Source organism: Eimeria acervulina, genomic scaffold, assembly GCF_000499425.1.
Source record: "Eimeria acervulina Houghton genomic scaffold, Eah_scaff515, whole genome shotgun sequence".
In the NCBI taxonomy this organism is placed as follows: Eukaryota; Apicomplexa; class Conoidasida; order Eucoccidiorida; family Eimeriidae; genus Eimeria; species Eimeria acervulina.
The window spans coordinates 9,184-25,221 of NW_013547293.1; the positions used below are offsets into that span (position 1 = coordinate 9,184).

Below are 16,038 nucleotides of genomic sequence, written 5' to 3' on the forward strand. Positions count from 1 at the left end.
AAGCACGGCCCAGTCTACAAGCTCAGGCGGTACTCGCAGATGCAAAGAATCGTTCCACCACACCCAATTCATGTACCCACTCATATTTACGTTGTCGGCATTTTCATCTGTGGCTTTTGGGAAATAAACACTTTTTGCTGAATTCTGGCTGTACGCGCTACACACACTGCTTTAATGAGGCTAGGCGCCCAGGCGTTGGCCATCTTCCCGCCGGAGAGCAGCCCGCGTTCAATCTGCATTCTTCTAATCGGGAACAGGGTGGCCCTCCGACAAGGATTTTAGGGAGTGGATGTATATTTGCTTTCTGAGGCAACTGACGCACATGAATAATCAATGGTGCACTTCAGCCACCCCCGCTCTGGGGGCGGAGTTCGCAGCTCCTGCCAGCGCCTCCCAAGTACACGGTACTTTCATGTACAAAGGCTGTTCTGCACCTTACGTGAGGAAAACAGTGAGCTCGAACAGTTGCAAGCACGCTTTAGGCAGTGTTTCCCCCAAACTGCTAGCTTCCATACCAGGTTTCAACCATCCTGCGCATATATGGAGGTGGAGTGGAGAGGAGATGGACTGTCACCACCGGGATCACAGCGCAGCGTCTGTTGCAAGTTCACCCAAGATGTAAGCAGACCCATGGCCCTACGATGCACACGTTAGCTCGCTAAGGATTTTTTGACCTCTCGTGCCATCAGTTAACCTGCACGCAAGTAGGGAAGCACGCACCAAACTTGAGAAATACCCTTCCACACGTATCGTTACACTGCATTCCATACTTGCACGCGATAGTAAATGCCTGCTATTCGGAAAGGGTTGTTACTGCCAACAGTAGCATGGTAGATTGTATATTCAATTGGAGAACAAGTTAGTATGTTAGTGAAACACCAGCGCAGTGCCTAGACAAGAGACAAGGGCAGCTGGCTGCGGCTACGCGAGTAATATTGGTGAAGGGGAAACCTTCGGCGCAAGCCGATTACTGTCATACAGTGTGACAAAGTGACGAGGCAAATGCCAGCTTTTCAATCAGCCGCTAGCTCTTATGATAGAAGCAATTTTTCGAAGCGGATTCGGGGCTGCATGCGCCCAGCCTATGCCGCCCTACACTGCCCCTGCGGATTAGGCTAAGGCTACCTTCCGCAAATAATCAAAGTGAAGCTCAGCCTTGGGGCGAGCTATTGCATTACAATATTTGCATTGCAAAGCTAAGTTCCGCACAAATTGTAGATATAGGCACCACAGTCTCTGCAGCCCTGCCTCAACGAGCTGACGGTTATTACGCATGCATCGCCAGCGCATGCCTAGACGAACACGCAAAATTGGCCAAATGATGCAGTCCACATTAATTTTATATTTAACTAAGGCTGCGTATTGCTGGGTAATTCAACTGCTTTAGAGTTCGAAACTTCGGCTTGCGGTCTAAAGGGAAGCCAAACTGGGTAACCCGTAGTCCTCAAGGTTGAACGCAGGTTGATGTATGCACCTACAAAAAGCGTATATTTGCTACCGCATACTCCTCGGGGTAGGGGAATATTGCTGTGCCAACCTGGGCAGCCCTACTTCCACTGTCCGTGAGAAGAGCGAGGCATGCTTGTGATCACACAGCGCATTCCCCATATATTTGTCCCTGTCCATTCCATCAAATAATTGGAATATTTGCAATACGTGGGTGCTTTGACAGTTGACGGACGACTACCGTGGCATCTTATGCCATTCCTGTATTTTTCAAGTCGGACTGCAAAGGGATATTTCTGCGAAGGACGTTCTCTGAAACGGAGCCTCTGAGTCGGCACCATGACTGTGAGCCGCGATGGCCCAACTACAGAACCCTTGAAGTTTTGTGCCGCCGCTTTGCCTTGACTGATGAGGGTGCCTGATGCTTACAATCCTTCGGGTTCGGGATAGAGTTGCTTTGATGGGCTTCAAAGGCGGAAGATTATAAAGTAGTTTGTCTCATTTTCTGTGGCTTAGGAGGCAGGTCGGAAGTTGGTGGCTGCCGCTCGGGATGGCAAGTTCCGCGACTGCAGGGAGTTGATGAAACTTCTCCCAACTCTTGATTTTGCGGAGCCTCCAGTACGGCAATCAACTTTAGTTTTGCAGGAGCAAATAGTTGGGATAGTTGCAAAACCGGCAAGAAATAAGCACAGAAATTGAACGATTTTTCATGCAGATCTGCAACCCTAACCAGCGCTTCCAACATAGCCGGAAAAATAGGCTAGTCTTTGCACGCAAGAGGGGCCTACCTTTTATGAATTACATAGTGTTAGTAGCTTCTGCCTATGCTCTTTTTGATCCGTAGTACTGTCGCACTGCATTGTGGCACGCTGCCTGTCGTGGCCATGAAGCCGTAACGCGCCTCCTCCTCGATCGGGGGGCTAGCGTCAATCACCAAGACGTACGTGGATCAACTGCCCTGCACGAAGCTGCTTTGCACGGACAACAACAAATAGCCGAGCTGCTGATCGAAAGAGGTGCAAGCTTGGATCTCCCCGATTATGTAGGCTGTTCCATTCAGCAGCCAGCTCACATAAATAAGCATTGACGTTCCCCCTGCAGCACTCATTTTCACTTCCCGGGGGAGTTGCCTAGGGATGGCTACACTAGAGCAACCGAATACTCGCCTCACCATTCTACACTCAGCCATAAGAAAAGCTGTAAGGCTGGCGAGTGCTAGGATGCCAACGGAAGTGTAATGGAAGGCTCTCAGAGGGGGGTTTCGTGCAAACTTCCGAAATAGCTAGCGCGGCATCTGTAGCAGCAACCTAGCTACGAACAGCTTCAGTCTTTTTCCAATTCAATGCTTAGGCTGGCGATACTCCCTTGTTTCTTGCTGTATATGCACGACGGACAGAGGCAAGTACACAGTGCTTACGCTCATTCAGGGCCACAAAAGCAAGCTCCGTTACACGTTTAACACTACATGGAAAAATGCATACTCCCTTCTTCGCGTGATATCGTTATGGTGCATGAAAGCAGAGTTACATCCATTACTTGTGAATGCTATCAGATCGTAGCACTGCTGTTGAGCAAGGGAGCCGACACAAACCGAACGAATAATGTACGAGGCCCACGCAGATTTCTGAAAAACAACGGGAAGGTCGAGAAACCCCTACTGCATGAATCGTTTGAGAAGGCCAATGGGGCTGTACCAATATTAGCCTCTCCCCATACACGTTTGGCAATGGTCATGCTGCAACATGTGCGTCTGTTGAGGCTTCTTTTCGATCAAAACCTCAGGCGGGGCTCACCTGTTTCCACCTTGCAGGTGCAGCGGGTTCTCCAACGCTTGCTTCTTTCTTGCTCTACAGAGGGGCATACACGAACAGGTTTAATGACCAGGAGCAAAAAACGCTGGACGAAGCTCGCACGAGGGCCCAAGATACATCGTTAAACTCACCAAAACAAAGTGCCGCCATCGCAGATAACTATGAGGAAGCTGCCACAAATGCTGCCACGACTGAATTCACCGCTTTCGGAAGTCAGGGGGAAGGTGAGTGCATAGCAACACTCGACGAACAGCCAAAATCCCAAGAGCAGTCTACCAACGAGGCTGGGACGAACTCGTTCTTGGAGTCTGGAGACGGCGGTGAGTCAAATGCACAAACTATTAATATGGGGTATCCACAGAGAAAATGGAAAGATCGAAAGACATCACCGCATATGCAAACGCTACATAAAGCCAAAAGCAGCTTGAATGATTATTCAACCTCTATCGCCGCCCAACGACAATGAAGTTCAGTATAAAAAAATATACCCAACCGGCTCGCCAATCATTATTCCCAATCTGCTTTCTGATATAATGCGGTGATGCAGCTAGCGACATCGACGGGAAATCACCACATTTGTCGATTCGCTCAGTATCGCTGGAAGTATAGCCCCCCCCCTGAGCTGGGATTTACCAACGCAAAGAAAGCTAGTAAAATCCCGAACGCTCTTCATCATGCACCGGCACTAGACAGGGTGGCCAGACAGTTGATAGCCCTAACCTTATAGCATATAGATGAGCTTTCGTATCAGGGAAGAAGGCGCGCACCCACACCAGAACTTGCGTTAATGATGTGGAAACCCTAACTTTGAAGATGCCTAAACACAAGCAAGCGGAGGAAAATTAAGTAAGCCGTCGTTCCGAAGAGGTGCAAGTGCATCAACAGCAATGCACGCCAGCTTTTTCGGCATTGGAGTTCATGAATATTTCACACTGTGCTCACCCAACAACGCCACCATTCTACAGATTGCTCCCTTCTGGCCTTGCTTCTCTTTTGTCTATCGAGCATTTGCTCAAACAACAGCTACATCTGCTTCTAGCATCCCTGCCGTCTAGTGTAGAGCTAGTTTCAGCCCAAATCTAGTCAACAACTTGTTCATGCTGCATTGCGCGGCTTATTCATTGCGCAACGACATCGCCTGATGCATTTCGTGCAAGTTAGAGCGATCCATACGGCGTGCAGAACTTCGTCGGAAAAGGCATAATCACGGTCACTGGAAGAGTGTGCCAGAGGGCAGAAGGAAGGTACACCCCTTGCTTATTCTGTTCTACTGGTGCCGCCGCAACTAATTGTGTTTCACCAGTGTATGCATTCCGTAGTGGCATTATTGGTAAGCTATTGCCAATGTACACTGGTTTTCCACGTTCCGAACAACGGCAGCTCAGGTGTCTCAAATTTACTTACTAGCTAAAAAGTGAGGCGACGAAAGTCTAATGAGTAAGTGTAGCGCCAAAGAGTAAGCCGTCATAATTTACACTCTAAGAATAATGAGAAGGAGATACGGCTTTTCATATGGGGCTAAATCGATGTTGGCAAGGGTTCACAGGCGCGCCTGTGATGCTGCATACCAGTTGTCTAATATCTCTTCTTGGTAAGCTCGAAGTAAAAACCCTGGAGCTTTGAATTTACATTTTTAGCATAAATATGTAGCATATGAGTCTCAACGGTTCATTTGTTGTGATCTTGTTTGAACCACCAAGCACAGGCTCTCGCAACCTTATTGACAACCCTGGGCTGGCTCACATGGTTTGCACTACGCTGAGATAAACTAAGCAACTTATCAAAAAGAAAGTGCATTTAATAGAAAATGCAATTTGAAGACGCTTTCATAGCAGATGTACTGCCTGAAAATGCTTTTTTGCTTCACTGCAGATTGGCGACAGCTCACGGCACCACCGTTGCCTTCGCACCCTTGTACATCTGACTGCTAGAAAACTCTTCAGCCGTCACGCAACAAGGCCAACAACCCGTAATGCATCTGGACGTTTATTCGTTGCCGAAAAATAGCTCAGCGGGGGGGCGCCCAAGGTTCTGAGACAGCACGCTCCTGCCTATCCAGCCAAGCGCAACCCGTGTCTCTTCTTCCGGTGAAGGCTCCTTATCCTTATATTCCTAGAGAAGTACCGAAATGCCAAATAATGGCTCCTGTAACTACCTGATTAGGTCAGCTACTGCTGTTCTGGCTGTTGCCCTCACACCGGGTCGGTATTTGGCGTGAGGGCGGCTGACCGGTAATTTAAATGCGCCGTTCCCTATTTCACTCCCGGGAGCCGACCGATTAGCAAAAGGCGTTTAATTTAGTTTGCTGGGATTTCTTCACTCGAGCTTGCTGCTTATGTGACGCTTCGGCGGAGCAGGAAGGTGCCTCGTTTCCCCATCAGAAATTGTGATGGTTTCGGGGAACTGGATGCCCAACATGCTACACCTGGGGGCTGAGTGGAGGCAAAATATCCTAGGTATGCCATTAACCTGTACCATTGCTCAGTCGACCCTGGTGGGGTGGCGGGAGCGTGCTTTCGCCAACAGGCTTCCATTCATACTTGTTCGTCTGCTGATAACTTCCAGTTTGTATGGTTCCTGTTTTTGCCTCGTAAGCGGCCATATTGCTGTAGAACCAGAAGAGCTTGGCAGTGTTTCATTACTGAGCGAAAATGAGAACTTCATATTTGCATCCTCGAGGCAACGCCAGCGAGGTGAAGTAAGTAGCTCGATTTCAGGGCTATGGTATAACCTGTACACGCCAATTCACGAGCCTCAGGACAAAGAAAACACGATAGACGACGCACGGAAGAAAGTAGAGGATGAGAGCATCGTATTTTTCGGGGCGGATAGAACTCAAGATGCGCTGCATCTCCAAAAGGGAACGCTTGCTGCGGCAGGTGATTTCAACGAACGTTTAGACACAAGGACCCCCACGGTGGATTCCACCTTAGCTGTTTTCACAAACGAAGGGTGCCCGTATTCTGAGGAAGCACTTCGGGAGGCTCAGCTTGCGCAGAAGATGGTGCGGAGCCTTGGTAGCTCGCTCACTGTAGTCAATGTGAAGGAGACGGAACTAGCCAAGCTTTTGGGTATCAAGACTATCCCGTGTCTTCGATTTTACCTTAGTCCCAACATAAGAAGCGCAGCCTACAAAACGTATGATGGTGCAAATATAGCCGCTGATGAAATTGCTCACTGGATTCTGCTGCATCAAGGCAAAACAGTTCAATCTGCAGCTTCCTTTCGAACCGCATCATCTCGAGGGTCTCCAGTGGGTCCCGTCGTGCATGCTTTTGTCCATGAAGGGAGCCAACGGGCTGCGCTTGTAGTACGGCTTTCGAAGAACACAGAACAACTCCCTTCCAGATTCACCTTATTCTACATAGAACATGTAGACTCTTCGGAACGAGAAGAGTTTCGTGTTTACAGGAAGAAGTTGCCCTTTGATGTGGGAGAGGAAGAATATCTTACTTTAGAAGAACCCCAGTGGGAGCCCAAATCTATTTTGGCGCTGCTGTTGGAAGCGGAAAACCGGATGCTGTTCTATGGTGACAGGCCTTCTCGCGTGCTTCTTGGGAAACGAGCGCTTCTTACTGTTTATGTTAGCCATCTAGAAAACTTGCAGGACATTGCATGGCTGTTGATGGAGTTTTACGAAACATACCGTGATCGCATAGCTTTTCACATAGCAAAGAACACACTCAAAGAGGCGGCGAGGTCCCGGGACACATTTAGCCACAGTTGGGGTGGTGCTGTCATCGCGGATAAGCGGGCAAACGCATCAGCCTACCAAAAAGTAGCAGGTGTGATGCGCGAACACTCCCCATTTACTCAGTATTCCTTGTCGATGCCATTCAACTACCATAGCCTGCAGGTGTTCCTTAAGGAGTGGAGTACGGGCAATGCGGAACTTCATTTCCGTTCGAATCGCCTAACCTACACTGACAAAGGAAGCCATGTTATGGAACTTAATCATGTCCAGTTCCTTAACGTCTTACAGAAAGCCAGGCGGGTGCCTCTTGGTATTCTCTACTACGAACCCGAATGCTCAGACTGCCAAGTATACCTCAGAACATGGAAAGAAGTAGCTGAAGTCTTCAGTACAACAGACGCCTTGAAAGATCAGGTGCTCTTTGGCCAAGTAGATGGCCATCTTAATGACATAATTGATTTTGACATGAAACAAAATATCCCCTCAATTGCTGTCTATCCAGAAGGGCCGCAAGCTCTAGAGAAGCGGATTCTTTACACCGGCCCTCCCATCGTTAATATCCTCGCGGAATTCTTAGGGACAGTTACTGGAAAGCGCGAGGAACTCTAATGTCTCTGCCTTGCACTTTTACACACTTTCTTCGACGCCGAGGAAAGGAGCTGACTTCCACGTAATTGCTCCCCACCGGTACAACGTCCTTCGGAGCACGTTTCTTCCACTTTGGGTCAAGTAATGCTTTCGGTGCATTTCCCGTAAACTGAATTTAGCGCTTTAACCGTCGCAGGATGAATCACGCAAACTTCTTTAACCTTTCGTAACGCGCAAAGTTGTACAGACTCTACGAAAGAGTAATCAAGCTAGAGTAGGGCATGCACAAGCGATTATGAACAACTCCGAAATATTCAATGCAGAACTGCCCAGAACTCCAAGAACGTTGAACCCTGAAGGCATTTGAGCAGAGGAATTTCCATCTCAATTGAAACAAGAAGCCAATCGGCTATCTGTATGCATTAGGTATCCTTTCTCGCCTCAAAAATGAGCAAAGTGCCATTGCACACTCTTTCCTTCGGATTGTGCGCAGCCCACATTATTTGCTGCCCTGGCTGCCTCTGATTTCAAGTCTCCTCCTCTCTTGCAAAGGGAACGGCTTATTCGCTCGCATGCTGCGCGGCGTAACTTCTGCACCAGCTGCAGAAATTGTAATGCATGCAACTAAAACAAAACTGAATATCGCTGCCTACGTCAAGAAGACTGGCAAAAGACGCCAGAAAATGTGTAGGCTCACCTGTTCTGAAGTCCACGCATACCCACCCTACAGCAAGTCTCCGTCTCAGATGATGTGCTTGGAAAAGAAGAATCAACCGGTAAAGTTATGCTTCGGTTCGAATTTCTCAAGGAGTGCACTGGTATATTTGAATTAGTGCTATCATAGTTTCATTTCCTGCCTTGCTGGCTCCCTCGGCAATCGGGCCAATAATCTTGTAACTTCAACTTCCACATTGTAAAGGCTATCCCAACTGGGATTTGTTTCGCCTAGTCTCAACTTTGCAAGGCACGGCTTATGTCGCTCTTGTTCTATTTAGTTCAGTGATCCCTGTTCTGTAACAAGCCCCTGGCCTTCACCTGAGCTGCAACCCTCTTGGGTCAGTTGCCAACCGTGGGGCAACAGGAATTACATGGACCCACCTCATGCAGATGATGCTGCTTGTTCTCGCGTCTACTACTTCGCTAGACTCCGTTCCTGACAGTTACACCCACCCGGCAAGCCATGCAGTAGTGCTGGTGGCACTTCAATTTACCCTTGATTTAATAGTTTGCATGTGCGTAGCTTTCGTAAAGGCACCAGTGTACCGGCCAGTCAATTGCTTGGTGTCTTTACAGCAGAGGCTCAGGCATAATTGTCTGGTCTCTGCAGCAGAGGGTCATGAGCCTCTGGCCAGTTGTGGGGTTCTACGCTGTCTTACACGCCCAACAGTGTCCTGGTCTCGCGTCATACTACCGAAAGGTCAGTCCGGGAGTAGGGTATGCCGCTACATTGCTGGCCGACGTTCGTTCTTGATAAACGCAAGAAACACGCCCCGAGATAGACAGAAAGATCCGCCAAAAACAGCATCTTCGTCCTGTTTCAGCCTTTTCCTGGTTTTCGAGAACACCTCCCTCAAAAGCAAAGCTGCAGATACAGTGGTTAACGCTGTGCTCTTTTAGCGCTCTGACGACCCAGAGAAGCACTGAATAATGCTGTTCCACTCATCTCCTTTCACAGAAGGGCCGGACACATAGCTGGTGACTAAAGGATACTTCAGTGTTGAAATGAACTATCCATGACCAGCTAAAGCACATCCGTACACTTTGCGCAGAACTTTGTGGGAGGTAAGACCAGAAAGTTCAAGTGGTCTGCTATGCGCTTCGCCTTTGCCTAGCCTGGGCCGTAGTCGTCCACTTTTGAACTTGGTAAAACTTGCAGCAGCATACATGTACGTGCACAGGAAGAAAGAAAAAGGAAGTTCAACGGACAAAAGCCATTACACAGAAGGACAGTTAGAACGTGAGACCCTACCGGTAGGGCAGCGGGAAAATGCGTCAACAACCATGCTGGTAGGACGAGGCGTACAGTAGGAGCCTCCAAAGCCACAAAACAACCATTGTCGTATTTATTGAAGCTCCTCTTCCAATTCTTCTTAGGGTCCTGCCAACGGGTTTTTCGCCGTGAGAGCGAAGCGACTAAGGGGAAAGTTTTTAGCATTGCCTTGCGTTACTGGCTTTTTCAGAGAGCTTGACACCACCTAGCTTCATGGCGAAGATCAAAATCTATCATTCTAGCCACAGCAAACCATGGGGAAGCTAACAGTCAAAACAGTGAGGAGAACCCCTGGTGCATTACGTGCAGCCCACACTGGAACCAAGCTGTAATACAATCGTATACTCCCCCGGAGGCTCCCCAGCCTCTGGTATACACGGAAATATCATTTCGTGTCTCTTCATGCACGCTCGAGAACCTTCCAGGTTTTTCTGGGAGCCTTCTGTTGTGAACGGATGCGGCCGGGTACCAGCAACCACATACAATATAAAGAGCAAACAAATGTCAGCAAGGAAACTACGGAAAAATACTTTTGACGGATACTGTTAATTCACTCCACTAGGCCTTAGCGGATATGTTCGCTTAGCAAGGTGCGCAGCTCGAATAAACTACAACTATATCGTCCATACGAATTGCTTTCCAAATTGCAAGTGTAGATATTCCACAACAAAGCAGAGGACCCCTGAAGCCCCATCGAACTCTCGGCACAACCATCCATCTAACTGTACGACAGACGAGCAAGAAGAGACACAAATACTGAAATTACGTCTAGCGAGGCACAGAATTCAGAATAATTAAAGACATTACGTAAAGACATCAGGCTACAGGCAACGCGAGTGGATTTCTCATATCTGCATTGGCCCCAAAATCCCTTTAAAAGCTCCTACACGCTTTCCATGCTTCAGTGACGGCTACCGCACGCGTGCTTAGGCGCAGGGCAAGCCGTGCTTTCTTTCAGTCTTCGTATGCAGCTGCTTTTCGGTGCAAAGAGGGAGCCATACTTTTATACCTGCATGCTCATCGGCTTGGCTAGCTCGGAGTCAAAGCCTAAGATATATTCATGCTTCACACGTCGGGATTGGCTCCCGTTTGAGTCCGAGCCGTCCCATTAGGATATCTACCGGCATCGTTGCAAGTCAAAGGCTTATATCCATGCTTCGTATGTTTCAGCGCTTTGCTTCGGTTTACTTCCAGAATCCTCACATCATGTGCTCTTCAATGTTGCTTTTTGGAGTCGGCTTGTCCTGCACTTTTAATGCTTAGGATGCACGCAGTATAGTGCGGCTGTCCTTGCACGTCACGCATGATTTTCCTGGGTCAGCAAGATGCCCTCCGCCGCACTGTCAGCAGCACACATTAGTGGGGTACTCCCGCACCCTAACTTTTGCAGTGTTGCAGAAATATGCCAAACATTGACATCTGCTTTGTCCCCCTTAACACCTCTTTCCTCTGGCGGTTCAACACATCAGTACGTAGGGAACTTGGGGAACCAGGGGGATCTTGCAGCAGGGCTTGCGAAAAGTAGGTGCATGCACCGACGTTTTTGTTTGAATGTCGGATAATGGAAGTCAGTTACCCATATTTACCGGCTGCTGATTAATTAATACAGGCACCCAAAAGGGGCACAGGATGGTTGAGAATCGGAGTGCCGTCGCTAAAAAAAAGAGGGGGAGGTCAATTGATTTCGGGGGACGTAGAGTGTCCAGGATACCACAAAGGTGCATGGCGCCTTGTAGTGTGTGGCAGTAATGTAGCAAGAGTGGAGAAACACTGAAAACTCCACCCTAAACGATTCTGGTATATGCTGGAACTCCCCAACAGCTTGTGGAAGACATTAGGGAGTAGGACATGCACTGAATTGTCTGCTATTAGCTAGCACTAGATATAATATTTTCCCTACGAAAGAGCTGGTCTACATCCACGATAGCAGAACCCCTAGTGCTGTCCACAAGGAGCACCATAATTCGGTTTCATCGTGCACTGAAAACGAAGACAAGAAACTAAGCAGTAACGTAGGGCGGCTTTCCAAGGCGTAGAAAGAGATGAAGTATTTTTGCGTGGGTACAACTTCCAATGTTTCTCTGCATACGTAAGTTAACAAGCTCGCTGATGGCGCTTTGATGGTATTTGGCGCCTCTCGATGCTGCCATTGGAACTCATTAAGAAAGTGAAGAAAACTCAGCGGGTAGCACGTAGGGGCGAGGTGGTGCCTGCAGAAATGCGAAGATAGCGGACGCTCTAATCGCTGTTCGTTTCAGTACCGGCTGGACTCGACGGCCGGCTAGTGGAACTGCTGCCTGAACTTCCCCCAGTACTCTCGTTTGGGCTGGTGCCTCTGCCCTGGAGCCTTGGCCCATTGAGCGTGTCCACACTTCTACGTGGAGAAGATGAGTTCTGAGATGCATCCGAACTTCTGATGGCCTCAGGAAATTCTATTTCAGATGAACTGCTGCTCCCCGACGAGCTGGACGAGCTCTCAACATCTGCTGCTTCCGCGCTGGCTGGCTGAGAGGCACGACTACTCTCTATCGCGACCGAGCCGTTTTCGTTTCCACTCCTGCTGGTAGTCTGGCTCTCTTCGGTTTCGTTATCGGGTTTTTCAGCGCTGTTGCTTCCACTGCTCCCGCTGCTGCTGGACTCGCTGCTAACATCCTCGCTGCTATCACCACTTGTCTCGTCGATAGAGTTCCTGCCGCTTTCGCTGCTAGTCTTGCTGGTACTCGCACTGCTGCTACTACCGCTATTCCCGATACTGGACTCATCGCTGTCGTCGCTGCTGCTGCTCTCGGGTTTTTCACTGCTCGCACTGCCTGTTCTGTCCCATCCTGGTTGAGCTTGTTGAAAGTTTTTCGACTCCATGCTTTCGGCTGAGGAAGCGCTTGAGGTCTCGTGAATCAGTTCATCCTTGGGGAGAGCATTTCGCTTACCCAAAGCTGCCATAGCTGACTGCCTATCGGCCTGCGTCTGGGCATGCCTGCCAACTTCCTCTGTGTTACTGCTCTCGTTACTTCCGCTTCCTTCGCTGCTGTCTTCACTGCTGCTTTCTTCGCTGCTGCTGCCCTCATTACGGCTTTCATCGGAACTTCCACTAGATTCGCTGCTGTGCGACGACGGTGCGGAGGCTATCGAGACTTTCCGCCGCTGCCTTGGCACCTCTGTTTGGCTGCTGCTGCTGGAAGGAGAGCTTGAGCCCGATTCACTGCTTTCGCTTTCGGCTGTCAGATAATCTGGCATTGCCCCCAAGGTGTTGAATGCCTTTCCAAGTATTCCGAGGTTTGCAATCATATTTCTAAGGAACGACCCTTCTTCGAGTGAGACTATCACGCGATCGATGTTGCACAAAGTTGGCCCACGAGCTGCACGCAGACACTGCCGATCCAAATGGTTTACCCTGCAGGCGCTTCAAACAGCGACAAACCTGTGCCGGGTGGCAGGTCCTGCCTTCGGTCTTACCGACTACGCTTGCAGAATATTCGAATGCTTCGTAGGACCCGTGCTTGGCTTCTTCTTCCACAATGCACCAAAAGAGAGGATGCCATTTCTGAAGGGCATCCCTTTTTGCTTTCCATTGCTCTCTGAGAAAAGAACAGCAAGGCGCAGGGCATGTTTACGATCAAGGTGGTGTTTGAGTCAGCGTTTCCACGTGTGGCGAATCCTACTTCATTTGCTTTTCTTTCTGTTGGGTTGTCTGTAACCGTTCAACCTTAAAATCCATTACACTCTTCCGAGGCCCCTGACAAAAATCGTTCAGACAAAACGGGCAAGAATGCGTATGGTTACGAAGGCTGATGGCCACATGCGCTTCGAGTGAATGACACTTTCTATCAGGAAGCACATGACGGCGAAGTACAATGGCTGCGACACAGTGTTCTACTGTCTTTACAGAAGATTTATCCCTTTTTATCGCAGTGCTTCGCCTCCTGTGCTTCCCCTTGGCTAGGCGCCGTTCGTTACGTTTAGCCAACTTCTCCTCAATTATTCTGCTCTGCCGATCTCTCTCTTCTCTCTGCACCCGAATCACGGCATTGACAAACTTTTCTAGATGCTTGCAAATGGCAGCTGCCTTTGCATCAGCTCCATCCTCCTTGGAAACCAGAATGCTTGCACAGCTTCCAACCCTCATCCGTCTTTGCCACTCAGCGACGACCGTGCTAGGAGCATTCTCAACGGTAATTCCAGTTTGATAAGACGAATTTGCTCCTTCGTGAAGCGTAGCTTCCTCGCACCTCGTGTGCTCATCAGGGGACACCACGTGGACTGTCTGAGATGTCCCACGCTCATTGCGCACGCACGCATTATTCAGGAACATCGCCGACTTTTTGGGATACCAGATACGTATCTAGGGGGACCGTAGTTGCTGTTATTATTGGTCGGGGGAGAACCAGCACTTGTTGTTGAGACAGCTTGCTCTGCTCTTCAGCTTACCTTCACTGATGCTGTTGGCCCCTTCGTGGCGCTTTCATTGCTTTTCACCAGCTGTATTGACACAGACAGTACCATATATGCTTGACAATGCGAGCGTTGCGCTATAATGGTAAGGATATGGCGCGGTTCAGAATCTCGGATTCCGCCGCAGGCTGACCGACCTCAGCAAGTTCGGTGTAATGTCTCTCCTTCAGCTCCTTGACTTCCTCTTCTTCATGTGCCGCTACCTGCAGAGGATTAGCAGAATCTTCACTTTTTCACCTACATTCCTGAAATCTTATGAGTACAGCGTCGCAGTTTGCACATTTGTACAAGGTCACAATTACTGAAGAGGACAGGGATGAAAATCAGTTCACCTGTGCAGCTTTTGCGGCCATAGCTCTTTTGACATAATCCTGAGCGAGAACCACCGAATACAGTTGCGCTGTCAGCCTTCCATGGAGAATGGCAGGTAATAGTGAATACAGGCGTGCGGTTAATTGACTTGAGGGGGAGGACCAGGTATCCCACTCACATCAATGTCCTCTGATGCTGCCGTCTCTGCTGGGACAGAAGTTTCGTCGCCCTGATTTCCATGAGCATGCTCTGCCGTGACTGACGAACCGTTTAAGATATTCTTTGCAGAGCTGCAGAACGAATAGATTCGGCTGGGGTGGTCCGCATAAGGGGGAGCAGGCAACTGATGCCCCCGTGGAACACGCCAACATCCCCAAGCACCGAAAGACTCTTACTAGAACTTTTCCTTGGCCTCGCGCTGCTTTTGGTGGAAAAACTGATTGAGGATAAGAATTCTTTGGCGACTGTGCAGTTCTTTCAGATCGTGGAGCTCAGCCTCCTGACAGCCTGCTAATAGCTACAGCCAGCACATTGCAATACAGAGGACCCCGCACGCCTTAATTCTTGGTGTTCGCAGGCATAAAGGATTACCTCTAGTGTATGTGGTCTTGAGTAAAACAGGGTGAAGTAATCAAGTAGAATACTTCTCAAGGATAAGCGGCCGTTTGCAGGGTCTCTGATCTACAAGTGTTTGTTTCAACTGGAAGTTGAAAAAATAGGTCCTGACCTCCTTCTGCGCTGCAGCACTGCTCGATTGATCGAGCTGCATGCTACGAAGTTCTTCAAATTTTGCAATCCTGGAGAGCTGCAGCTCAACAGTGTTCAGATGTGAAATGAATACTTGCTTCATACAGTCCTTAATGGCCAACACTGTTAGGAATGCCACATGACAGAACCACGTCTGAGCCCCGTGGCAGCCTAACCTTCCACTGAGCCTCCATAATCTCTCTCTGCTTCTTTAGCTCATGCTGTAACAACTCCCTTTTTTGCGACTCGACGAATTCACGCTTTTGCCCATCGGCAGCCTTGGCTTCGACATGGGCAGCAGCCTTGCTCCCACAGAAAGGACACGAGAAACAAACTCATCCGAAAAACTGATCATATAACAAGAAATACCTGTTCTACTATGACGCGCATGCTGCATTCTGGCACAACAGTCACTGCACACATCTAGCGGCACTGCAATCTTGCAAATGCCTAGTTGTAGCATTCCATTTGAAAGCAAAGGCTGGGTATGGTCTGAAGCAAGTAGCGCGTTGAGCCGCATTCGTTGCCTATATAGCAGAAGTAAAAGATGGACCATATATACTCCGATTTGTAGTTATGTTAGGGAACACTTCAAGTATGTAGCGTACCTCTAGTGCTGATATTTGCTTCTCAGTAGCTTCAGCCTCTCGGCAAACAGCATCCACAAATTCTGAGATGGACAACACTTTCCAAAGATAGGGGGCTTAGTGCTTTTCGGATTGTTTTGCAAAATGTTTCTTAGACGGCACTCAGTTTGTTTGGGCTTGAACAATTCAATACCTGAATCGTCTCCCTGCCCCCCCTAAAAATACACAGAAACAGCGGCAATTGAGATGGACAAGACCTGCACAACTTGCTGTCTCTAAATGAGAAGCTTTGGCCAAGGACGGTTGGAAGTTTCTGCTTGGTTTGATGCATCGTACAGGGACTCACAATTCGTCGGTGTAGCAGTTGAAGCTTCCTCCTCAGTTCTTGTATTTCTAGAGACTTTGCATTTTGCG

The 16,038-nt window shown here is 48.9% G+C and overlaps 2 protein-coding genes across 2 annotated transcripts; one reads left to right on the forward strand and one right to left on the reverse strand.

The window, feature by feature from the left end:
- Nucleotides 1-5,646: 5,646 nt before the first annotated feature.
- EAH_00041160 (protein disulfide isomerase, putative) lies at nucleotides 5,647-7,560 on the forward strand (the record flags this gene model as incomplete). The annotated part of the gene is made up of 1 exon (XM_013391821.1): nucleotides 5,647-7,560. The coding sequence occupies one exon, from the start codon at nucleotides 5,647-5,649 to the stop codon at nucleotides 7,558-7,560; it is 1,914 nt and encodes a 637-aa protein (XP_013247275.1).
- A 4,207-nt stretch (nucleotides 7,561-11,767) lies between these two features.
- Nucleotides 11,768-15,500, reverse strand: EAH_00041170 (hypothetical protein; the record flags this gene model as incomplete). Its single annotated transcript, XM_013391822.1, has 11 exons — nucleotides 11,768-12,885; nucleotides 12,983-13,104; nucleotides 13,225-13,262; nucleotides 13,551-13,790; nucleotides 13,955-14,005; nucleotides 14,116-14,181; nucleotides 14,311-14,349; nucleotides 14,469-14,580; nucleotides 14,686-14,807; nucleotides 15,018-15,160; nucleotides 15,407-15,500. 11 exons carry the CDS (start codon nucleotides 15,498-15,500, stop codon nucleotides 11,768-11,770), a joined length of 2,145 nt encoding a protein of 714 aa, XP_013247276.1.
- Between the last annotated feature and the right edge of the window lie 538 nt (nucleotides 15,501-16,038).